The sequence below is a fragment of the Hyla sarda genome, unplaced genomic scaffold, assembly GCF_029499605.1.
Source record: "Hyla sarda isolate aHylSar1 unplaced genomic scaffold, aHylSar1.hap1 scaffold_726, whole genome shotgun sequence".
Classification (NCBI taxonomy): Eukaryota; Metazoa; Chordata; class Amphibia; order Anura; family Hylidae; genus Hyla; species Hyla sarda.
In genome coordinates, this window is record NW_026610747.1 from 1,024 (window position 1) to 22,474 (window position 21,451).

A 21,451-nucleotide genomic window follows, 5' to 3' on the forward strand; every position below is an offset into this window, starting at 1 on the left:
GCAGTAGGAGGGGAGGGATAGGAGGAGTAGTAGGAGGGGAGGGATAGGAGGAATAGTGGGAGGGGAGGGATAGGAGGGGAGGGATAGGAGGAGTAGTAGGAGGGGAGGGATAGGAGGGGAGGGATAGGAGGGGAGGGATAGGAGGAGTAGTAGGAGGAGAGGGATAGGAGGAATAGTAGGAGGGGAGGGATAGGAGGAGTAGTAGGAGGGGAGGGATAGGAGGAATAGTAGGAGGGGAGGGATAGGAGGAGTAGTAGGAGGGAGGGATAGGAGGAGTAGTAGGAGGGGAGGGATAGGAGGAATAGTAGGAGGGGAGGGATAGGAGGAGGAGGGAGGGATAGGAGGAGTAGTAGGAGGGGAGGGATAGGAGGAATAGTAGGAGGGGAGGGATAGGAGGAGGGAGGGATAGGAGGAGTAGTAGGAGGGGAGGGATAGGAGGAGTAGTAGGAGGGGAGGGATAGGAGGAGTAGTAGGAGGGGAGGATAGGAGGAGTAGTAGGAGGGGAGGGATAGGAGGAGTAGTAGGAGGGGAGGGATAGGAGGGGAGGGATAGGAGGAGAGGGATAGGAGGAGTAGTAGGAGGGGAGGGATAGGAGGAGTAGTAGGAGGAGAGGGATAGGAGGAATAGTAGGAGGGGAGGGATAGGAGGAGTAGTAGGAGGAGAGGGATAGGAGGAGTAGTAGGAGGGGAGGGATAGGAGGAGTAGTAGGAGGGGAGGGATAGGAGGAGTAGTAGGAGGGGAGGGATAGGAGGAGCAGTAGGAGGGGAGGGATAGGAGGAGTAGTAGGAGGGGAGGGATAGGAGGAATAGTGGGAGGGGAGGGATAGGAGGAGTAGTAGGAGGAGAGGGATAGGAGGGGAGGGATAGGAGGAGAGGGATAGGAGGAGTAGTAGGAGGGGAGGGATAGGAGGAGTAGTAGGAGGAGAGGGATAGGAGGAATAGTAGGAGGGGAGGGATAGGAGGAGCAGTAGGAGGGGAGGGATAGGAGGAGTAGTAGGAGGGGAGGGATAGGAGGAATAGTGGGAGGGGAGGGATAGGAGGAATAGTGGGAGGGGAGGGATAGGAGGGGAGGGATAGGAGGAGTAGTAGGAGGGGAGGGATAGGAGGGGAGGGATAGGAGGAGAGGGATAGGAGGAGTAGTAGGAGGGGAGGGATAGGAGGAGTAGTAGGAGGGGAGGGATAGGAGGAATAGTAGGAGGGGAGGGATAGGAGGAGTAGTAGGAGGGGAGGGATAGGAGGAGTAGTAGGAGGGGAGGGATAGGAGGAGTAGTAGGAGGGGAGGGATAGGAGGAGTAGTAGGAGGGGAGGGATAGGAGTAGTAGTAGGAGGGGAGGGATAGGAGTAGTAGTAGGAGGGGAGGGATAGGAGGAGTAGTAGGAGGGGAGGGATAGGAGGAGTAGTAGGAGGGGAGGGATAGGAGGAATAGTAGGAGGGGAGGGATAGGAGGAGTAGTAGGAGGGGAGGCTTAAGGCTGGCACAGGGGGTGGGCGGAGGGTGTGGCGGACATGGACAGACACAAGAGGTGACCCTTCCCCCTCTCACCTGTGGACGTATCACCCCACTGCTCCCCACTACACACAGAGTAGGACCTCTGCGCCAGGCTGACCCCTTCGCTCTTCCCGCTGAATGTTGAGAGGCTGAGGCCGCTGACCGAGCGCTCGGAGGACAGGGAGCTGGAGGAATGTGCGGCTCCTAGGAGGGAACGTACACATTGTCTATACCACGCTCTGTGGTATCAGGGGAGCTTCCATCTGACCACCCCTCAGGACATCTACACATTCCTGCCACATGACATGACCACGAGAGATGGCAGAAAGAACGTTACAACCGGACCAGATGTCTGTGATGGGGAATGACCGGAGGGGTAATAGGAGGGATATATGTGGGGTAATAGGAGGGATATATGTGGGGTAATAGGAGGGATATATGTGGGGTAATAGGAGGATATATGTGGGGTAATAGGAGGATATATGTGGGGTAATAGGAGGGATATATGTGGGGTAATAGGAGGGATATATGTGGGGTAATAGGAGGATATATTTGGGGTAATAGGAGGGATATATGTGGGGTAATAGGGGGATATATATGGGGTAATAGGGGGATATATATGGGGTAATAGGAGGATATATGTGGGGTAATAGGAGGGATATATGTGGGGTAATAGGAGGATATATTTGGGGTAATAGGAGGGATATATGTGGGGTAATAGGGGGATATATATGGGGTAATAGGGGGATATATATGGGGTAATAGGGGGATATATGTGGGGTAATAGGAGGGATCTATATGGGGTAATAGGAGGGATATATGTGGGGTAATAGGAGGGATATATGTGGGGTAATAGGAGGGATATATGTGGGGTAATAGGAGGATATATGTGGGGTAATAGGAGGGATATATGTGGGGTAATAGGAGGATATATGTGGGGTAATAGGAGGATATATGTTGGGTAATAGGAGAATATATGTGGGGTAATAGGAGAATATATGTGGGGTAATAGGAGGATATATGTGGGGTAATAGGAGGATATATGTGGGGTAATAGGAGGATATATGTGGGGTAATAGGGGGATATATGTGGGGTAATAGGAGGATATATGTGGGGTAATAGGAGGATATATGTGGGGTAATAGGAGGATATATGTGGGGTAATAGGAGGATATATGTGGTGTAATAGGGGGATATATGTGGGGTAATAGGAGGATATATGTGGGGTAATAGGAGAATATATGTTGGGTAATAGGAGGGATATATGTGGGGTAATAGGAGGATATATGTGGGGTAATAGGGGGGATATATGTGGGGTAATAGGAGGATATATATGTGGGGTAATAGGAGGGATATATGTGGGGTAATAGGAGGATATATGTGGGGTAATAGGAGGATATATGTGGGGTAATAGGGGGATATATGTGGGGTAATAGGAGGATATATATGTGGGGTAATAGGAGGGATATATGTGGGGTAATAGGAGGATATATGTGGGGTAATAGGAGGATATATGTGGGGTAATAGGAGGGATATATATGGGGTAATAGGAGGGATATATGTTGGGTAATAGGAGGATATATATGGGGTAATAGGAGGATATATGTGGGGTAATAGGAGGATATATGTGGGGTAATAGGAGGATATATGTGGGGTAATAGGAGGGATATATATGGGGTAATAGGAGGGATATATGTGGGGTAATAGGAGGATATATGTGGGGTAATAGGAGGATATATGTGGGGTAATAGGAGGATATATGTGGGGTAATAGGAGGATATATGTGGGGTAATAGGAGGATATATGTGGGGTAATAGGAGGGATATATGTGGGGTAATAGGAGGATATAAATGTGGGGTAATAGGAGGATATATGTGGGGTAATAGGAGGGATATATGTGGGGTAATAGGAGGATATATGTGGGGTAATAGGAGGATATATGTGGGGTAATAGGGGGATATATATGGGGTAATAGGGGGATATATGTGGGGTAATAGGAGGATATATGTGGGGTAATAGGAGGATATATATGTGGGTAATAGGAGGGATATATGTGGGGTAATAGGAGGGATATATGTGGGGTAATAGGAGGGATATATGTGGGGTAGTAGGAGAATATATGTGGGGTAATAGGAGGATATATATGTGGGGTAATAGGAGGGATATATGTGGGGTAATAGGAGGGATATATGTGGGGTAATAGGAGGATATATATGTGGGGTAATAGGAGGATATATATGTGGGGTAATAGGAGGATATATATGTGGGGTAATAGGAGGGATATATGTGGGGTAATAGGAGGGATATATGTGGGGTAATAGGAGGATATATATGTGGGGTAATAGGAGGGATATATGTGGGGTAATAGGAGGGATATATGTGGGGTAATAGGAGGATATATGTGGGGTAATAGGGGGATATATATGGGGTAATAGGGGGATATATATGGGGTAATAGGGGGATATATGTGGGGTAATAGGAGGATATATATGGGGTAATAGGGGGATATATGGGGTAATAGGGGGATATATGTGGGGTAATAGGAGGATATATATGGGGTAATAGGGGGATATATATGGGGTAATAGGGGGATATATATGGGGTAATAGGAGGATATATGTGGGGTAATAGGAGGATATATGTGGGGTAATAGGCGGATATATGTGGGGTAATAGGGGGATATATGTGGGGTAATAGGAGGGATATAGGTGGTGTAATAGGAGGGATATATATGGGGTAATAGGAGGATATATGTGGGGTAATAGGAGGGATATAGGTGGGGTAATAGGAGGGATATATGTGGGGTAATAGGAGGATATATGTGGGGTAATAGGAGGATATATATGGGGTAATAGGAGGATATATATGGGGTAATAGGAGGATATATGTGGGGTAATAGGGGGATATATATGGGGTAATAGGGGGATATATATGGGGTAATAGGGGGATATATGTGGGGTAATAGGAGGATATATATGGGGTAATAGGGGGATATATATGGGGTAATAGGGGGATATATGTGGGGTAATAGGAGGATATATATGGGGTAATAGGGGGATATATATGGGGTAATAGGAGGATATATGTGGGGTAATAGGAGGATATATATGGGGTAATAGGAAGATATATGTGGGGTAATAGGAGGGATATATGTGGGGTAATAGGGGGATATATGTGGGGTAATAGGGGGATATATGTGGGGTAATAGGAGGATATATGTGGGGTAATAGGAGGATATATGTGGGGTAATAGGGGGATATATGTGGGGTAATAGGAGGATATATGTGGGGTAATAGGAGGGATATATGGGGTAATAGGAGGATATATGTGGGGTAATAGGAGGGATATATGTGGGGTAATAGGAGGGATATATGTGGGGTAATAGGAGGATATATGTGGGGTAATAGGAGGATATATGTGGGGTAATAGGGGGATATATGTGGGGTAATAGGAGGATATATGTGGGGTAATAGGAGGATATATGTGGGGTAATAGGGGGATATATGTGGGGTAATAGGGGGATATATGTGGGGTAATAGGAGGGATATAGGTGGTGTAATAGGAGGGATATATGTGGGGTAATAGGAGGATATATGTGGGGTAATAGGGGGATATATGTGGGGTAATAGGAGGGATATATGTGGGGTAATAGGAGGATATATGTGGGGTAATAGTAGGGATATATGTGGGGTAATAGGAGGATATATGTGGGGTAATAGGGGGTTATATGTGGGGTAATAGGGGGATATATGTGGGGTAATAGGAGGGATCTATATGGGGTAATAGGAAGGATATATGTGGGGTAATAGGAGGGATATATATGGGGTAATAGGAGGGATATATGTGGGGTAATAGGAGGGATATATGTGGGGTAATAGGAGGATATATGTGGAGTAATAGGAGGATATATGTGGGGTAATAGGAGGATATATGTGGGGTAATAGGAGGGATATATGTGGGGTAGTAGGAGAATATATGTGGGGTAATAAGGGGATATATGTGGGGTAATAGGAAGGATATATGTGGGGTAATAGGAGGGATATATGTGGGGTAATAGGGGGATATATATGGGGTAATAGGGGGATATATATGGGGTAATAGGAGGATATATGTGGGGTAATAGGAGGATATATGTGGGGTAATAGGAGGGATATATGTGGGGTAATAGGGGGATATATATGGGGTAATAGGAGGATATATGTGGGGTAATAGGAGGATATATATGGGGTAATAGGAGGGATATATGTGGGGTAATAGGAGGATATATGTGGGGTAATAGGAAGGATATATGTGGGGTAATAGGAGGGATATATGTGGGGTAATAGGGGGATATATATGGGGTAATAGGGGGATATATATGGGGTAATAGGAGGATATATGTGGGGTAATAGGGGGATATATGTGGGGTAATATGAGGATATATGTGGGGTAATAGGAGGATATATGTGGGGTAATAGGAGGGATATATGTGGGGTAATAGGAGGATATATGTGGGGTAATAGGAGGATATATGTGGGGTAATAGGAGGATATATGTGGGGTAATAGGAGGGATATATATGGGGTAATAGGAGGGATATATATGGGGTAATAGGAGGATATATGTGGGGTAATAGGAGGATATATGTGGGGTAATAGGAGGATATATGTGGGGTAATAGGAGGGATATATATGGGGTAATAGGAGGGATATATGTGGGGTAATAGGAGGGATATATGTGGGGTAATAGGAGAATATATATGGGGTAATAGGAGGGATATATATGGGGTAATAGGAGAATATATGTGGGGTAATAGGAGGGATATATGTTGGGTAATAGGAGGATATATGTGGGGTAATAGGAGGGATATATATGGGGAAATAGGAGGATATATGTGGGGTAATAGGGGGATATATGTGGGGTAATATGAGGATATATGTGGGGTAATAGGAGGATATATGTGGGGTAATAGGAGGGATATATGTGGGGTAATAGGAGGATATATGTGGGGTAATAGGAGGATATATGTGGGGTAATAGGAGGATATATGTGGGGTAATAGGAGGGATATATATGGGGTATAGGAGGGATATATATGGGTAATAGGAGGATATATGTGGGGTAATAGGAGGATATATGTGGGGTAATAGGAGGGATATATATGGGGTAATAGGAGGGATATATGTGGGGTAATAGGGGGATATATGTGGGGTAATAGGAGGGATATATGTGGGGTAATAGGAGGATATATGTGGGGTAATAGGAGGATATATGTGGGGTAATAGGAGGATATATGTGGGGTAATAGGAGGGATATATATGGGGTAATAGGAGGGATATATGTGGGGGTAATAGGAGGGATATATGTGGGGTAATAGGAGAATATATATGGGGTAATAGGAGGGATATATATGGGGTAATAGGAGAATATATGTGGGGTAATAGGAGGGATATATGTTGGGTAATAGGAGGATATATGTGGGGTAATAGGAGGGATATATATGGGGAAATAGGAGGATATATGTGGGGTAATAGGAGGGATATATATGGGGAAATAGGAGGATATATGTGGGGTAATAGGGGGTTATATGTGGGGTAATAGGAGGATATATATGGGGTAATAGGAGGATATATGTGGGGTAATAGGAGGGATATATATGGGGTAATAGGGGGATATATATGGGGTAATAGGAGGGATATATGTGGGGTAATAGGAGGATATATGTGGGGTAATAGGGGGTTATATGTGGGGTAATAGGGGGATATATGTGGGGTAATAGGAGGATATATATGTGGGGTAATAGGAGGGATATATGTGGGGTAATAGGAGGATATATGTGGGGTAATAGGAGGATATATGTGGGGTAATAGGAGGATATATGTGGGGTAATAGGGGGATATATATGGGGTAATAGGGGGATATATATGGGGTAATAGGGGGATATATGTGGGGTAATAGGAGGATATATATGGGGTAATAGGGGGATATATATGGGGTAATAGGGGGATATATGTGGGTAATAGGAGGATATATATGGGGTAATAGGGGGATATATATGGGGTAATAGGGGGATATATATGGGGTAATAGGGGGATATATGTGGGGTAATAGGAGGATATATGTGGGGTAATAGGAGGATATATGTGGGGTAATAGGGGGATATATATGGGGTAATAGGAGGATATATGTGGGGTAATAGGAGGGATATATGGGGTAATGGAGGATATATGTGGGGTAATGGGAGGATATATGTGGGGTAATAGGAGGATATATGTGGGGTAATAGGGGGATATATGTGGGGTAATAGGAGGATATATGTGGGCTAATAGGGGGATATATGTGGGGTAATAGGAGGATATATGTGGGGTAATAGGAGGATATATGTGGGGTAATAGGAGGATATATGTGGGGTAATAGGAGGATATATATGGGGTAATAGGAGGATATATATGGGGTAATAGGAGGATATATGTGGGGTAATAGGGGGATTTATGTGGGGTAATAGGAGGATATATGTGGGGTAATAGGGGGATATATGTGGGGTAATAGGAGGGATATAGGTGGTGTAATAGGAGGGATATATATGGGGTAATAGGAGGATATATGTGGGTAATAGGGGGATATATGTGGGTAATAGGAGGGATATATGTGGGGGTAATAGGTAGGTATATAGTGGGTAATAGGGGGTTATATGTGGGTAATAGGAGGATATATGTGGGGTAATAGAGGATCTATATGGAATAGGAATATGTTGTAAGGGAACTATGCTGGTCAAGGATATATGTGGGGTAATAGAGATATGGGTAGATATGATTTGGAGGTCTGGGGCTTAACTAGATTTGGGTACACTAGGGGCACTCATATTGGATATCTGGGGTAATAGGAGCGTATTTACCACTGTGGGTAATAGGGAGCACATATTTACCAGCTTCTCAGCACGATATTTGTGACCACTTCTGAGATATTAACTAGCTGATTTCACTCATATTTGACATGTTCACACATTGTTGACCACTTTTCACCTATTTGACATTCAGGGGCACTATTTACCGACTTCTTTCACACATAGTTACCACTTATAGGGGCATATATATGGGGTAATAGGGGGATATATCTTGGGGTAATAGGGAAGGATATATGTGGGGTAATAGGGGGATATATATGGGGTAATAGGAGGATATATGTGGGGTAATAGGAAGATATATATGTGGGGTAATAGGAGGGATATATGTGGGGTAATAGGAGGATATATATGTGGGGTAATAGGAAGGATATATGTGGGGTAATAGGGGGATATATGTGGGGTAATAGGGGGATATATGTGGGTAATAGGAGGGATATATATGGGGTAATAGGAGGATATATGTGGGGTAATAGGAGGATATATATGGGGGTAATAGGAGGATATATATGGGGTAATAGGAGGATATATGTGGGGTAATAGGGAGGATTTATGTGGGGTAATAGGAGGATATATGTGGGGTAATAGGGGGATATATGTGGGGTAATAGGAGGGATATAGGTGGTGTAATAGGAGGGATATATATGGGTAATAGGAGGATATATGTGGGGTAATAGGGGGATATATGTGGGGTAATAGGAGGGATATATGTGGGGTAATAGGAGGATATATGTGGGGTAATAGGGGGTTATATGTGGGGTAATTAGGGGGATATATGTGGGGTAATAGGAGGGATCTATATGGGGTAATAGGAAGGATATATGTGGGGTAATAGGAGGATATATATGGGGTAATAGGAGGATATATGTGGGGTAATAGGAGGGATCTATATGGGGTAATAGGAAGGATATATGTGGGGTAATAGGAGGATATATGTGGGGTAATAGGAGGATATATGTGGGGTAATAGGAGGTATATGTGGGGTAATAGGAGGATATATGTGGGGTAATAGGAGGATATATGTGGGGCAATAGGAGGGATATATGTGGGGTAATAGGAGGATATATGTGGGGTAATAGGAGGATATATGTGGGGTAATAGGAGGATATATGTGGGGCAATAGGAGGGATATATGTGGGGTAATAGGAGGGATATATGTGGGGTAATAGGAGAATATATGTGGGGTAATAGGGGGATATATGTGGGGTAATAGGAAGGATATATGTGGGGTAATAGGAGGGATATATGTGGGGGTAATAGGGGGATATATATGGGGTAATAGGGGGATATATATGGGGTAATAGGGGGATATATATGGGGTAATAGGAGGATATATGTGGGGTAATAGGGGGGATATATATGGGGTAATAGGAGGATATATGTGGGGTAATAGGAGGATATATATGGGGTAATAGGAGGGATATATGTGGGGTAATAGGAGGATATATGTGGGGTAATAGGAGGGATATATGTGGGGTAATAGGGGGATATATATGGGGTAATAGGGGGATATATATGGGGTATAGGGGGATATATATGGGGTAATAGGAGGATATATGTGGGGTAATAGGAAGGATATATGTGGGGTAATAGGAGGGATATATGTGGGGTAATAGGGGGATATATATGGGGTAATAGGGGGATATATATGGGTAATAGGGGGATATATATGGGGTAATAGGAGGATATATGTGGGGTAATAGGAAGATATATATGTGGGGTAATAGGAGGGATATATGTGGGGTAATAGGAGGATATATATGTGGGGTAATAGGAATGATATATGTGGGGTAATAGGGGGATATATGTGGGGTAATAGGGGGATATATGTGGGGTAATAGGAGGGATATATATGGGGTAATAGGAGGATATATGTGGGGTAATAGGAGGATATATATGGGGTAATAGGAGGATATATATGGGGTAATAGGAGGATATATGTGGGGTAATAGGGGGATTTATGTGGGGTAATAGGAGGATATATGTGGGGTAATAGGGGGATATATGTGGGGTAATAGGAGGGATATAGGTGGTGTAATAGGAGGGATATATATGGGGTAATAGGAGGATATATGTGGGGTAATAGGGGGATATATGTGGGGTAATAGGAGGGATATATGTGGGGTAATAGGAGGATATATGTGGGTAATAGGGGGTTATATGTGGGGTAATAGGGGGATATATGTGGGGTAATAGGAGGGATCTATATGGGTAATAGGAAGGATATATGTGGGGTAATAGGAGGATATATATGGGTAATAGGAGGATATATGTGGGGTAATAGGAGGATATATGTGGGGTAATAGGAGGATATATGTGGGGTAATAGGAGGGATATATGTGGGGTAATAGGAGGGATATATGTGGGGTAATAGGAGAATATATGTGGGGTAATAGGGGGATATATGTGGGGTAATAGGAAGGATATATGTGGGGTAATAGGAGGGATATATGTGGGGTAATAGGGGGATATATATGGGGTAATAGGGGGATATATATGGGGTAATAGGGGGATATATATGGGGTAATAGGAGGATATATGTGGGGTAATAGGGGGGATATATATGGGGTAATAGGAGGATATATGTGGGGTAATAGGAGGATATATATGGGGTAATAGGAGGGATATATGTGGGGTAATAGGAGGATATATGTGGGGTAATAGGAAGGATATATGTGGGGTAATAGGAGGGATATATGTGGGTAATAGGGGGATATATATGGGGTAATAGAGGGATATATATGGGGTAATAGGGGGATATATATGGGGTAATAGGAGGATATATGTGGGGTAATAGGAAGATATATATGTGGGGTAATAGGAGGGATATATGTGGGGTTATAGGAGGATATATATGTGGGGTAATAGGAAGGATATATGTGGGGTAATAGGAGGGATATATGTGGGGTAATAGGGGGATATATGTGGGGTAATAGGAGGGATATATATGGGGTAATAGGAGGATATATGTGGTGTAATAGGAGGATATATATGTGGGGTAATAGGAAGGATATATGTGGGGTAATAGGAGGATATATATGTGGGGTAATAGGAGGGATGTATGTGGGGTAAAAGGAGGGATATATGTGGGGTAATAGGAGGATATATATGTGGGGTAATAGGAGGGATCTATATGGGGTAATAGGAGGGATATATGTGGGGTAATAGGAGGATATATGTGGGGTAATAGGAGGTATACATGTGGGGTAATAGGAGGGATATATGTGGGGTAATAGGAGGAAATATATGAGGTAATAGGAGGATATATATGTTGGGTAATAGGAGGGATATATGTGGGGTAATAGGAGGGATATATGTGGGGTAATAGGGGGATATATATGTGGGGTAATAGGAGGATATATATGTTGGGTAATAGGAGGATATATGTGGGTAATAGGAGGGATATATGTGGGGTAATAGGGGGATATATATGTGGGGTAATAGGAGGATATATATGTTGGGTAATAGGAGGGATATATGTGGGGTAATAGGAGGATATATGTGGGGTAATAGGAGGGATATATGTGGGGTAATAGGAGGATATATATGTGGGTAAATAGGAGGGATATATGTGGGGTAATAGGAGGATATATGTGGGGTAATAGGAGGATATATATGTGGGGTAATAGGAGGGATCTATATGGGGTAATAGGAGGGATATATGTGGGGTAATAGGAGGATATATGTGGGGTAATAGGAGTGGATATATGTGGGGTAATAGGAGGATATATATGTGGGGTAATAGGAGGGATATATGTGGGGTAATAGGAGGATATATGTGGGGTAATAGGAGGGATATATGTGGGGTAATAGGAGGATATATGTGGGGTAATCCCTGGTGGTATATAGAGGTTATACATCATGTCTGGTATATATGTGGAGTAATCCACTGGAGGTATATAGGGGTTATACATCATGTCTGGTATATATGTGGAGGAATCCCTGGTGGTATATAGGGGTTATACATCATGTCTGGTATATATGTGGAGTAATAGCTGGTGGTATATAGGGGTTATACATCATGTCTGGTATATATGTGGAGTAATAGCTGGTGGTATATAGAGGTTATACATCATGTCTGGTATATATGTGAGTAATAGCTGGTGGTATATAGGGGTTATACATCATGTCTGGTATATATGTGGAGTAATCCCTGGTGGTATATAGGGGTTATACATCATGTCTGGTATATATGTGGAGTAATAGCTGGTGGTATATAGGGGTTATACATCATGTCTGGTATATATGTGGAGTAATCCCTGGTGGTATATAGGGGTTATACATCATGTCTGGTATATATGTGGAGTAATAGCTGGTGGTATATAGAGGTTATACATCATGTCTGGTATATATGTGGAGTAATCCCTGGTGGTATATAGAGGTTATACATCATGTCGGGTATATATGTGGAGTAATAGCTGGTGGTATATAGGGGTTATACATCATGTCTGGTATATATGTGGAGTAATCCCTGGTGGTATATATGGGTTATACATCATGTCTGGTATATATGTGGAGTAATAGCTGGTGGTATATAGAGGTTATACATCATGTCTGGTATATATGTGGAGTAATAGCTGGTGGTATATAGAGGTTATACATCATGTCTGGTATATATGTGGAGTAATAGCTGGTGGTATATAGAGGTTATACATCATGTCTGGTATATATGTGGAGTAATCCCTGGTGGTATATAGGGGTAATATGTATATATATGAGGTGTATCGGACACCCAGGGAACAATGTGAGGGGTTAAATGGGGCGAGTGGGCATTACAGTGATATACAGGGATATAAAAAGGCAGCAGTGACAGCGGGGGAGGGGAGGTGTCAGTAATGGGGCTCATCATCCGCACCGTACAATCAGCGCGGCGGTAATTGTGGAATCTGATGCTAATGATTAATGAATTAAACATGCGCCATCAATTAGTCCTGAGAGAATAATTCTGCATAAAGCTGCGGGTAATGTAATTACTGAACAGACAGAACGAGCGCTAACATCCTGCATGAGAGGGAGCGGGGGCAGGGAGGGGGCACCAGACCTCTGCACTGAGAGCGTCACCACCACACCGGGGTCAGGACAGGGAGGCCAATGGAGGGGAGAAGATACTAGACCCCCGCACCGAGCAACGAGAACACCACTACCACCACACCGGGGTCAGGACAGGGAGGCCAATGGAGGGGAGGAGACACTAGACCCCCGAACCGAGCAACGCGAACACCACCACCACACCGGGGTCAGGACAGGGAGGCCAATGGAGGGGAGAAGATACTAGACCCCCGCACCGAGCAACGAGAACACCACTACCACCACACCGGGGTCAGGACAGGGAGGCCAATGGAGGGGAGAAGATACTAGACCCCCGCACCGAGCAACGAGAACACCACTACCACCACACCGGGGTCAGGACAGGGAGGCCAATGGAGGGGAGGAGACACTAGACCCCCGAACCGAGCAACGAGAACACCACCACCACACCGGGGTCAGGACAGGGAGGCCAATGGAGGGGAGAAGATACTAGACCCCCGCACCGAGCAACGGGAACACCACCACCACCACCACACCGGGGTCAGGACAGGGCGGTCAATGGAGGGGAGAAGATACTAGACCCCCGCACCGAGCAACGGGAACACCACCACCACCACCACACCGGGGTCAGGACAGGGCGGTCAATGGAGGGGAGAAGATACTAGACCCCCGCACCGAGCAACGAGAACACCATCACCACACCGGGGTCAGGACAGGGAGGCCAATGGAGGGGAGAAGATACTAGACCCCCGCACCGAGCAACGAGAACACCACCACCACACCGGGGTCAGGACAGGGAGGCCAATGGAGGGGAGGAGACACTAGACCCCCGAACCGAGCAACGAGAACACCACCACCACACCGGGGTCAGGACAGGGAGGCCAATGGAGGGGAGAAGATACTAGACCCCCGCACCGAGCAACGAGAACACCACTACCACCACACCGGGGTCAGGACAGGGAGGCCAATGGAGGGGAGGAGACACTAGACCCCCGAACCGAGCAACGAGAACACCACCACCACACCGGGGTCAGGACAGGGAGGCCAATGGAGGGGAGAAGATACTAGACCCCCGCACCGAGCAACGGGAACACCACCACCACCACCACACCGGGGTCAGGACAGGGCGGTCAATGGAGGGGAGAAGATACTAGACCCCCGCACCGAGCAACGAGAACACCACCACCACACCGGGGTCAGGACAGGGAGGCCAATGGAGGGGAGAAGATACTAGACCCCCGCACCGAGCAACGAGAACACCACCACCACCACCACACCGGGGTCAGGACAGGGAGGCCAATGGAGGGGAGGAGACACTAGACCCCCGAACCGAGCAACGAGAACACCACCACCACACCGGGGTCAGGACAGGGAGGCCAATGGAGGGGAGAAGATACTAGACCCCCGCACCGAGCAACGGGAACACCACCACCACCACACCGGGGTCAGGACAGGGAGGCCAATGGAGGGGAGAAGATACTAGACCCCCGCACCGAGCAACGGGAACACCACCACCACCACCACCACCACACCGGGGTCAGGACAGGGCGGTCAATGGAGGGGAGAAGATACTAGACCCCCGCACCGAGCAACGGGAACACCACCACCACCACCACACCGGGGTCAGGACAGGGCGGTCAATGGAGGGGAGAAGATACTAGACCCCCGCACCGAGCAACGAGAACACACCACCACACCGGGGTCAGGACAGGGCGGTCAATGGAGGGGAGAAGATACTAGACCCCCGCACCGAGCAACGAGAACACACCACCACACCGGGGTCAGGACAGGGAGGCCAATGGAGGGGAGGAGACACTAGACCCCCGAACCGAGCAACGAGAACACCACCACCACACCGGGGTCAGGACAGGGCGGCCAATGGAGGGGAGGAGACACTAGACCCCCGCACCGAGCAACGAGAACACCACCACCACACCGGGGTCAGGACAGGGAGGCCAATGGAGGGGAGAAGATACTAGACCCCCGCACCGAGCAACGAGAACACCACCACCACCACACCGGGGTCAGGACAGGGCTGTCAATGGAGGGGAGAAGATACTAGACCCCCGCACCGAGCAACGAGAACACACCACCACACCGGGGTCAGGACAGGGTGGCCAATGGAGGGGAGGAGACACTAGACCCCCGCACCGAGCAACGAGAACACCACCACCAGACCGGGGTCAGGACAGGGAGGCCAATGGAGGGGAGAAGATACTAGACCCCCGCACCGAGCAACGAGAACACCACCACCACACCGGGGTCAGGACAGGGTGGCCAATGGAGGGGAGGAGACACTAGACCCCCGCACCGAGCAACGAGAACACCACCACCAGACCGGGGTCAGGACAGGGAGGCCAATGGAGGGGAGGAGACACTAGACCCCCGCACCGAGCAACGAGAACACCACCACCACACCAGGGTCAGGACAGGGCGGCAATGGAGGGGAGGAGACACTAGACCCCCGCACCGAGCAACGAGAACACCACCACCACACCAGGGTCAGGACAGGGCGGCCAATGGAGGGGAGGAGACACTAGACCCCTGCACCGAGCAACGAGAACATCACCACCAGACCGGGGTCAGGACAGGGCGGCCAATGGAGGGGAGGAGACACTAGACCCCCGCACCGAGCAACGAGAACATCACCACCACACCGGGGTCAGGACAGAGCGGCCAATGGAGGGGAGGAGACACTAGACCCCCGCACCGAGCAACGAGAGCATCACCACCACACCGGGGTCAGGACAGAGCGGCCAATGGAGGGGAGGAGATGCTAGACCCCCCCACCGAGCAACGAGAGCATCACCACCACACCGGGGTCAGGACAGGGGGGCCAATGGAGGGGAGAAGATACTAGACCCCCGCACCGAGCAACGAGAACACCACCACCACCACACCGGGGTCAGGACAGGGCGGCCAATGGAGGGGAGGAGACACTAGACCCCCCGCACCGAGCAACGAGAACACCACAACCACACCGGGGTCAGGACAGAGCGGCCAATGGAGGGGAGGAGATACTAGACCCCCCGCACCCGAGCAACGAGAGCATCACCACCACACCGGGGTCAGGACAGGCCAATGAAGGGGAGGAGATACTAGACCCCCGCACCGAGCAACAAGAACATCACCACCACACCGGGGTCAGGACAGGGCGGCCAATGGAGGGGAGGAGACACTAGACCACCGCACCGAGCAACGAGAACACACCACCACACTGGGGTTAGGACAGGGCGGCCAATGGAGGGGAGGAGACACTAGACCCCCGCACCGAGCATCGAGAACACACCACCACACCGGGGTCAGAACAGGGCGGCCAATGGAGGGGAGGAGACACTAGACCCCCGCACCGAGCAACGAGAACACCACCACCACACCGGGGTCAGGACAGGGCGGCCAATGGAGGGGAGGAGACACTAGACCCCCGAACCGAGCAACGAGAACACCATCACCACACCTGGGTCAGGACAGGGCGGCCAATGGAGGGGAGGAGACACTAGACCCCCGCACCAAGCAACGAGAACACCACCACCACACCGGGGTCAGGACAGGGCGGCCAATGGAGGGGAGGAGACACTAGACCCCCGCACCGAGCAACAAGAACATCACCACCACACCGGGGTCAGGACAGGGCGGCCAATGGAGGGGCGGAGATACTAGACCCCCGCACCGAGCAATGAGAGCACCACCTCCACACCGGGATCAGGACAGGTCGGCCAATGGAGGAGAGGAGGCACCACACCCCCGAGAACATCACCACCACACCGGGGTCAGGACAGGGCGGCCAATAGAGGGGGGAGACACCAGACGCCTGAGAACATCACCGCCACACCGGGGTCAGGACAGGGCGGCCAATGGAGGGGAGGAGACACTAGACCCCCGCACCGAGCAACGAGAACACCACCACCACACCGGGGTCAGGACAGGGCGGCCAATGGAGGGGAGGAGACACTAGACCCTCGCACCGAGCAACGAGAACATCACCACCACACCGGGGTCAGGACAGGGCGGCCAATGGAGGGGAGGAGACACTAGACCCCCGCACCGAGCAACGAGAACACCACCACCACACCGGGGTCAGGACAGGGCGGTCAATGGAGGGGAGGAGACACTAGACCCCCGCACCGAGCAACGAGAACACCACCACCACACCGGGGTCAGGACAGAGCGGCCAATGGAGGGGAGGAGATACTAGACCCCCCCACCGAGCAACGAGAGCATCACCACCACACCGGGGTCAGGACAGGGCGGCCAATGAAGGGGAGGAGATACTAGACCCCCGCACCGAGCAACGAGAACATCACCACCACACCGGGGTCAGGACAGGGCGGCCAATGGAGGGGAGGAGACACTAGACCCCCGCACCGAGCAACGAGAACATCACCACCACACCGGGGTCAGGACAGGGCGGCCAATGGAGGGGAGGAGATACTAGTCCCTCGCACCGAGCAACGAGAACATCACCACCACACCGGGGTCAGGACAGGGCGGCCAATGGAGGGGAGGAGACACTAGACCCCCGCACCGAGCAACGAGAACATCACCACCACACTGGGGTCAGGACAGGGCGGCCAATGAAGGGGAGGAGATACTAGACCCTCGCACCGAGCAACGAGAACACCACCACCACACCGGGGTCAGGACAGGGCGGCCAATGGAGGGGAGGAGACACTAGACCCCCGCACTGAGCAACGAGAACATCACCACCACACCGGGGTCAGGGCGGCCAATGGAGGGGAGGAGACACTAGACCCCCGCACCGAGCAACGAGAACACCACCACCACACCGGGGTCAGGACAGGGCGGCCAATGGAGGGGAGAAGATACTAGACCCCCGCACCGAGCAACGAGAGCACCACCTCCACATCGGGATCAGGACAGGTCGGCCAATGGAGGAGAGGAGGCACCAGACCCCCGAGAACATCACCACCACACCGGGGTCAGGACAGGGTGGCCAATAGAGGGGGGAGACACCAGATGCCTGAGAACATCACCGCCACACCGGGGTCAGGACAGGGCGGCCAATGGAGAGGAGGAGACACCAGACCCCTGAGAACATCACAGACTTCATGTAAGCCCCACACACAGGGCCAGGGCAGGGGCAAGTCAGGGTAACCATGTCACAGTGGATTACCCACAGTAGCACAGGATTATCGGGGTACCCTATGACTGTCCCATTAAGTAGTTGGTACCTCACTCGAATTGACATAAGAGAAGGTAACCCTATGAGCTGGCTTGGTAGGTCAGGTTAAAAATAGAGAAGAACACCCCATCAGAAGATGGGTCCAGGACAGTAGGCACCTGTATCCTGTCCATGGCAGTAGGCACAGGCAGCCGGCACAGGAGAGTAGTAAAAACCAACCTGTCAGAGGATGGGTCAGGGGCAGAGGGTACGGGAATCCTGTCCGGGGTCTAGTCATAGGAAAGTATCAGAAATACAATGTAAAGAGGTGCATGTATGGTCTCATAGGTATGCAGTGGTAATTACCTGTCTGACCGGGAAGCTGGCCGCTGGGGGTCCCGCTGTTCGCTCTAGGAGGTCTTTTACCGGGAACCTTTACTGTTGTACGCAGCAAATCAATCTGTTTACCATGTATGTTCTGCATGTAGTCCTGTCAGATAAAAAGCAAACGAACGTCAAGGCGAGAGCCTAATGAGGCCCTCTCAAGATAAACTGTATGGATCTCCATACACCGCCCAGTAATCCCCATACACCGCCCAGTAATCCCCATACACCGCCCAGTAATCTCCATACACCGCCCAGTAATCTCCATACACCGCCCAGTAATCTCCATACACCGCCCAGTAATCTCCATACACCGCCCAGTAATCTCCATACACCGCCCAGTAATCTCCATACACCGCTCACTAATCTCCATACACCGCCCAGTAATCTCCATACACCGCCCACTAATCTCCATACACCGCTCACTAATCTCCATACACCGCTCAGTAATCTCCATACACCGCCCAGTAATCCCCTTACACCGCCCAGTAATCTCCATACACCGCCCAGTAATCTCCATACACCGCCCAGTAATCTCCATACACCGCCCAGTAATCTCCATACACCGCCCAGTAATCTCCATACACCGCCCAGTAATCTCCATACACCGCCCAGTAATCTCCATACACCGCCCAGTAATCTTCATACACCGCCCACTAATCTCCATACACCGGTCACAAATCTCCATACACCGCCCAGTAATCTTCATACACCGCCCACTAATCTCCATACACCGCTCACTAATCTCCATACACCGCTCACTAATCTCCATACACCGCCCAGTAATCTCCATACACCACTCACTAATCTCTATACACCGCCCACTAATCTCCATACACCGCCCAGTAATCTCCATACACCACTCACTAATCTCCATACACCGCACAGTAATCTCCATACACCGCTCACTAATCTCCATACACCGCTCAGTAATCTCCATACACCGCCCAGTAATCTCCATACACCGCTCAGTAATCTCCATACACCGTTCACTAATCTCCATACACCGCTCAGTAATCTCCATACACCGCTCAGTAATTTCCATACAACGCTCAGTAATCCTCATACACCGCTCAGTAATCCCCATACACCGCCCAGTAATTTCCATACACCGCCCAGTAATCTCCATACACCGCCCAGTAATCCCCATACACCGTCCAGTAATTTCCATTCACCGCCCAGTAATCTCCATACACCGCCCAGTAATCCCCATACACCGCTCAGTAATCCCCATACACCGCTCAGTAATCTCCATACACCGTTCACTAATCTCCATACACCGCTCAGTAATCCGCATACACCGCTCACTAATCTCCATACACCGCTCAGTAATCCGCATACACCGCTCACTAATCTCCATACACCGCTCACTAATATCCATACACCACTCACTTATCTCCAAACATGGCTCAGTAATATCCATACACCGCTCAGTAATCTCCATACACCGCTCACTAATCTCCATACACCGCCCAGTAATCTCCATACACCGCTCACTAATCTACATACACCGCTCACTAATCTCCATACACGGCTCAGTAATCTCCATACACCGCTCAGTAATCACCATACACCGCTCATTAATCTCCATACACCTCTCAGGAATCTCCATACATCGCTCAGGAATCTCCATACACCGCCCAGTAATCTCCATACACCACTCACTAATCTCCATACACCACTCACTAATCTCCATACACCACTCACTAATCTCCATACACCACTCACTAATCTCCATACACCGCTCACTAATCTCCATACACCGCTCACTAATCTCCATACACCACCCAGTAATCTCCATACACCACCCAGTAATCTCCATGCACCACTCACTAATCTCCATACACCGCTCACTAATCTCCATACACCGCCCAGTAATCGCCATACACCACTCACTAATCTCCATACACCACTCACTAATCTCCATACACCGCTCACTAATCTCCATACACCGCCCAGTAATCGCCATACACCACTCACTAATCTCCATACACCACTCACTAATCTCCATACACCGCTCACTTATCTCTAAACATGACTCAGTAATCTCCTTACACAGCTCACTAATCTCCATACACCGCTCACTAATCTCCATACACCGCCCAGTAATCGCCATACACCACTCACTAATCTCCATACACCACTCACTAATCTCCATACACCGCTCACTAATCTCCATACACCGCTCAGTAATCTCCATACACCGCTCAGTAATCTCCATACACAGCTCACTAATCTCCATACACCGCCCAGTAATCTCCATACACCGCTCAGTAATCTCCATACACCGTTCACTAATCTCCATACACCGTTCACTAATCTCCATACACCGCTCAGTAATCTCCATACACCGCTCAGTAATCCCCATACACCGCTCAGTAATCTCCATACACCGCTCACTAATATCCATACACCGCTCACTAATATCCATACACCGCTCACTTATCTCCAAACATGGCTCAGTAATATCCATACACCGCTCAGTAATCTCCATACACCGCTCACTAATCTCCATACACCGCCCAGTAATCTCCATACACCGCTCACTAATCT

The 21,451-nt window shown here is 48.9% G+C and overlaps 1 protein-coding gene across 1 annotated transcript in view; it reads right to left on the minus strand.

Annotated features, from left to right (window-relative positions):
* Positions 1 to 1,541: 1,541 nt before the first annotated feature.
* Positions 1,542 to 21,451, minus strand: part of LOC130344666 (arf-GAP with GTPase, ANK repeat and PH domain-containing protein 3-like) — a gene marked incomplete at both ends in the record, with an annotated part of 135,136 nt that continues 115,226 nt past the window's right edge. Inside the window, 2 exons of the mRNA XM_056554444.1 lie at positions 1,542 to 1,691; positions 18,881 to 19,004. Of these exons, the coding sequence (XP_056410419.1) occupies positions 1,542 to 1,691; positions 18,881 to 19,004 (274 nt within the window). The remainder of the gene's footprint in view (positions 1,692 to 18,880; positions 19,005 to 21,451) is intronic.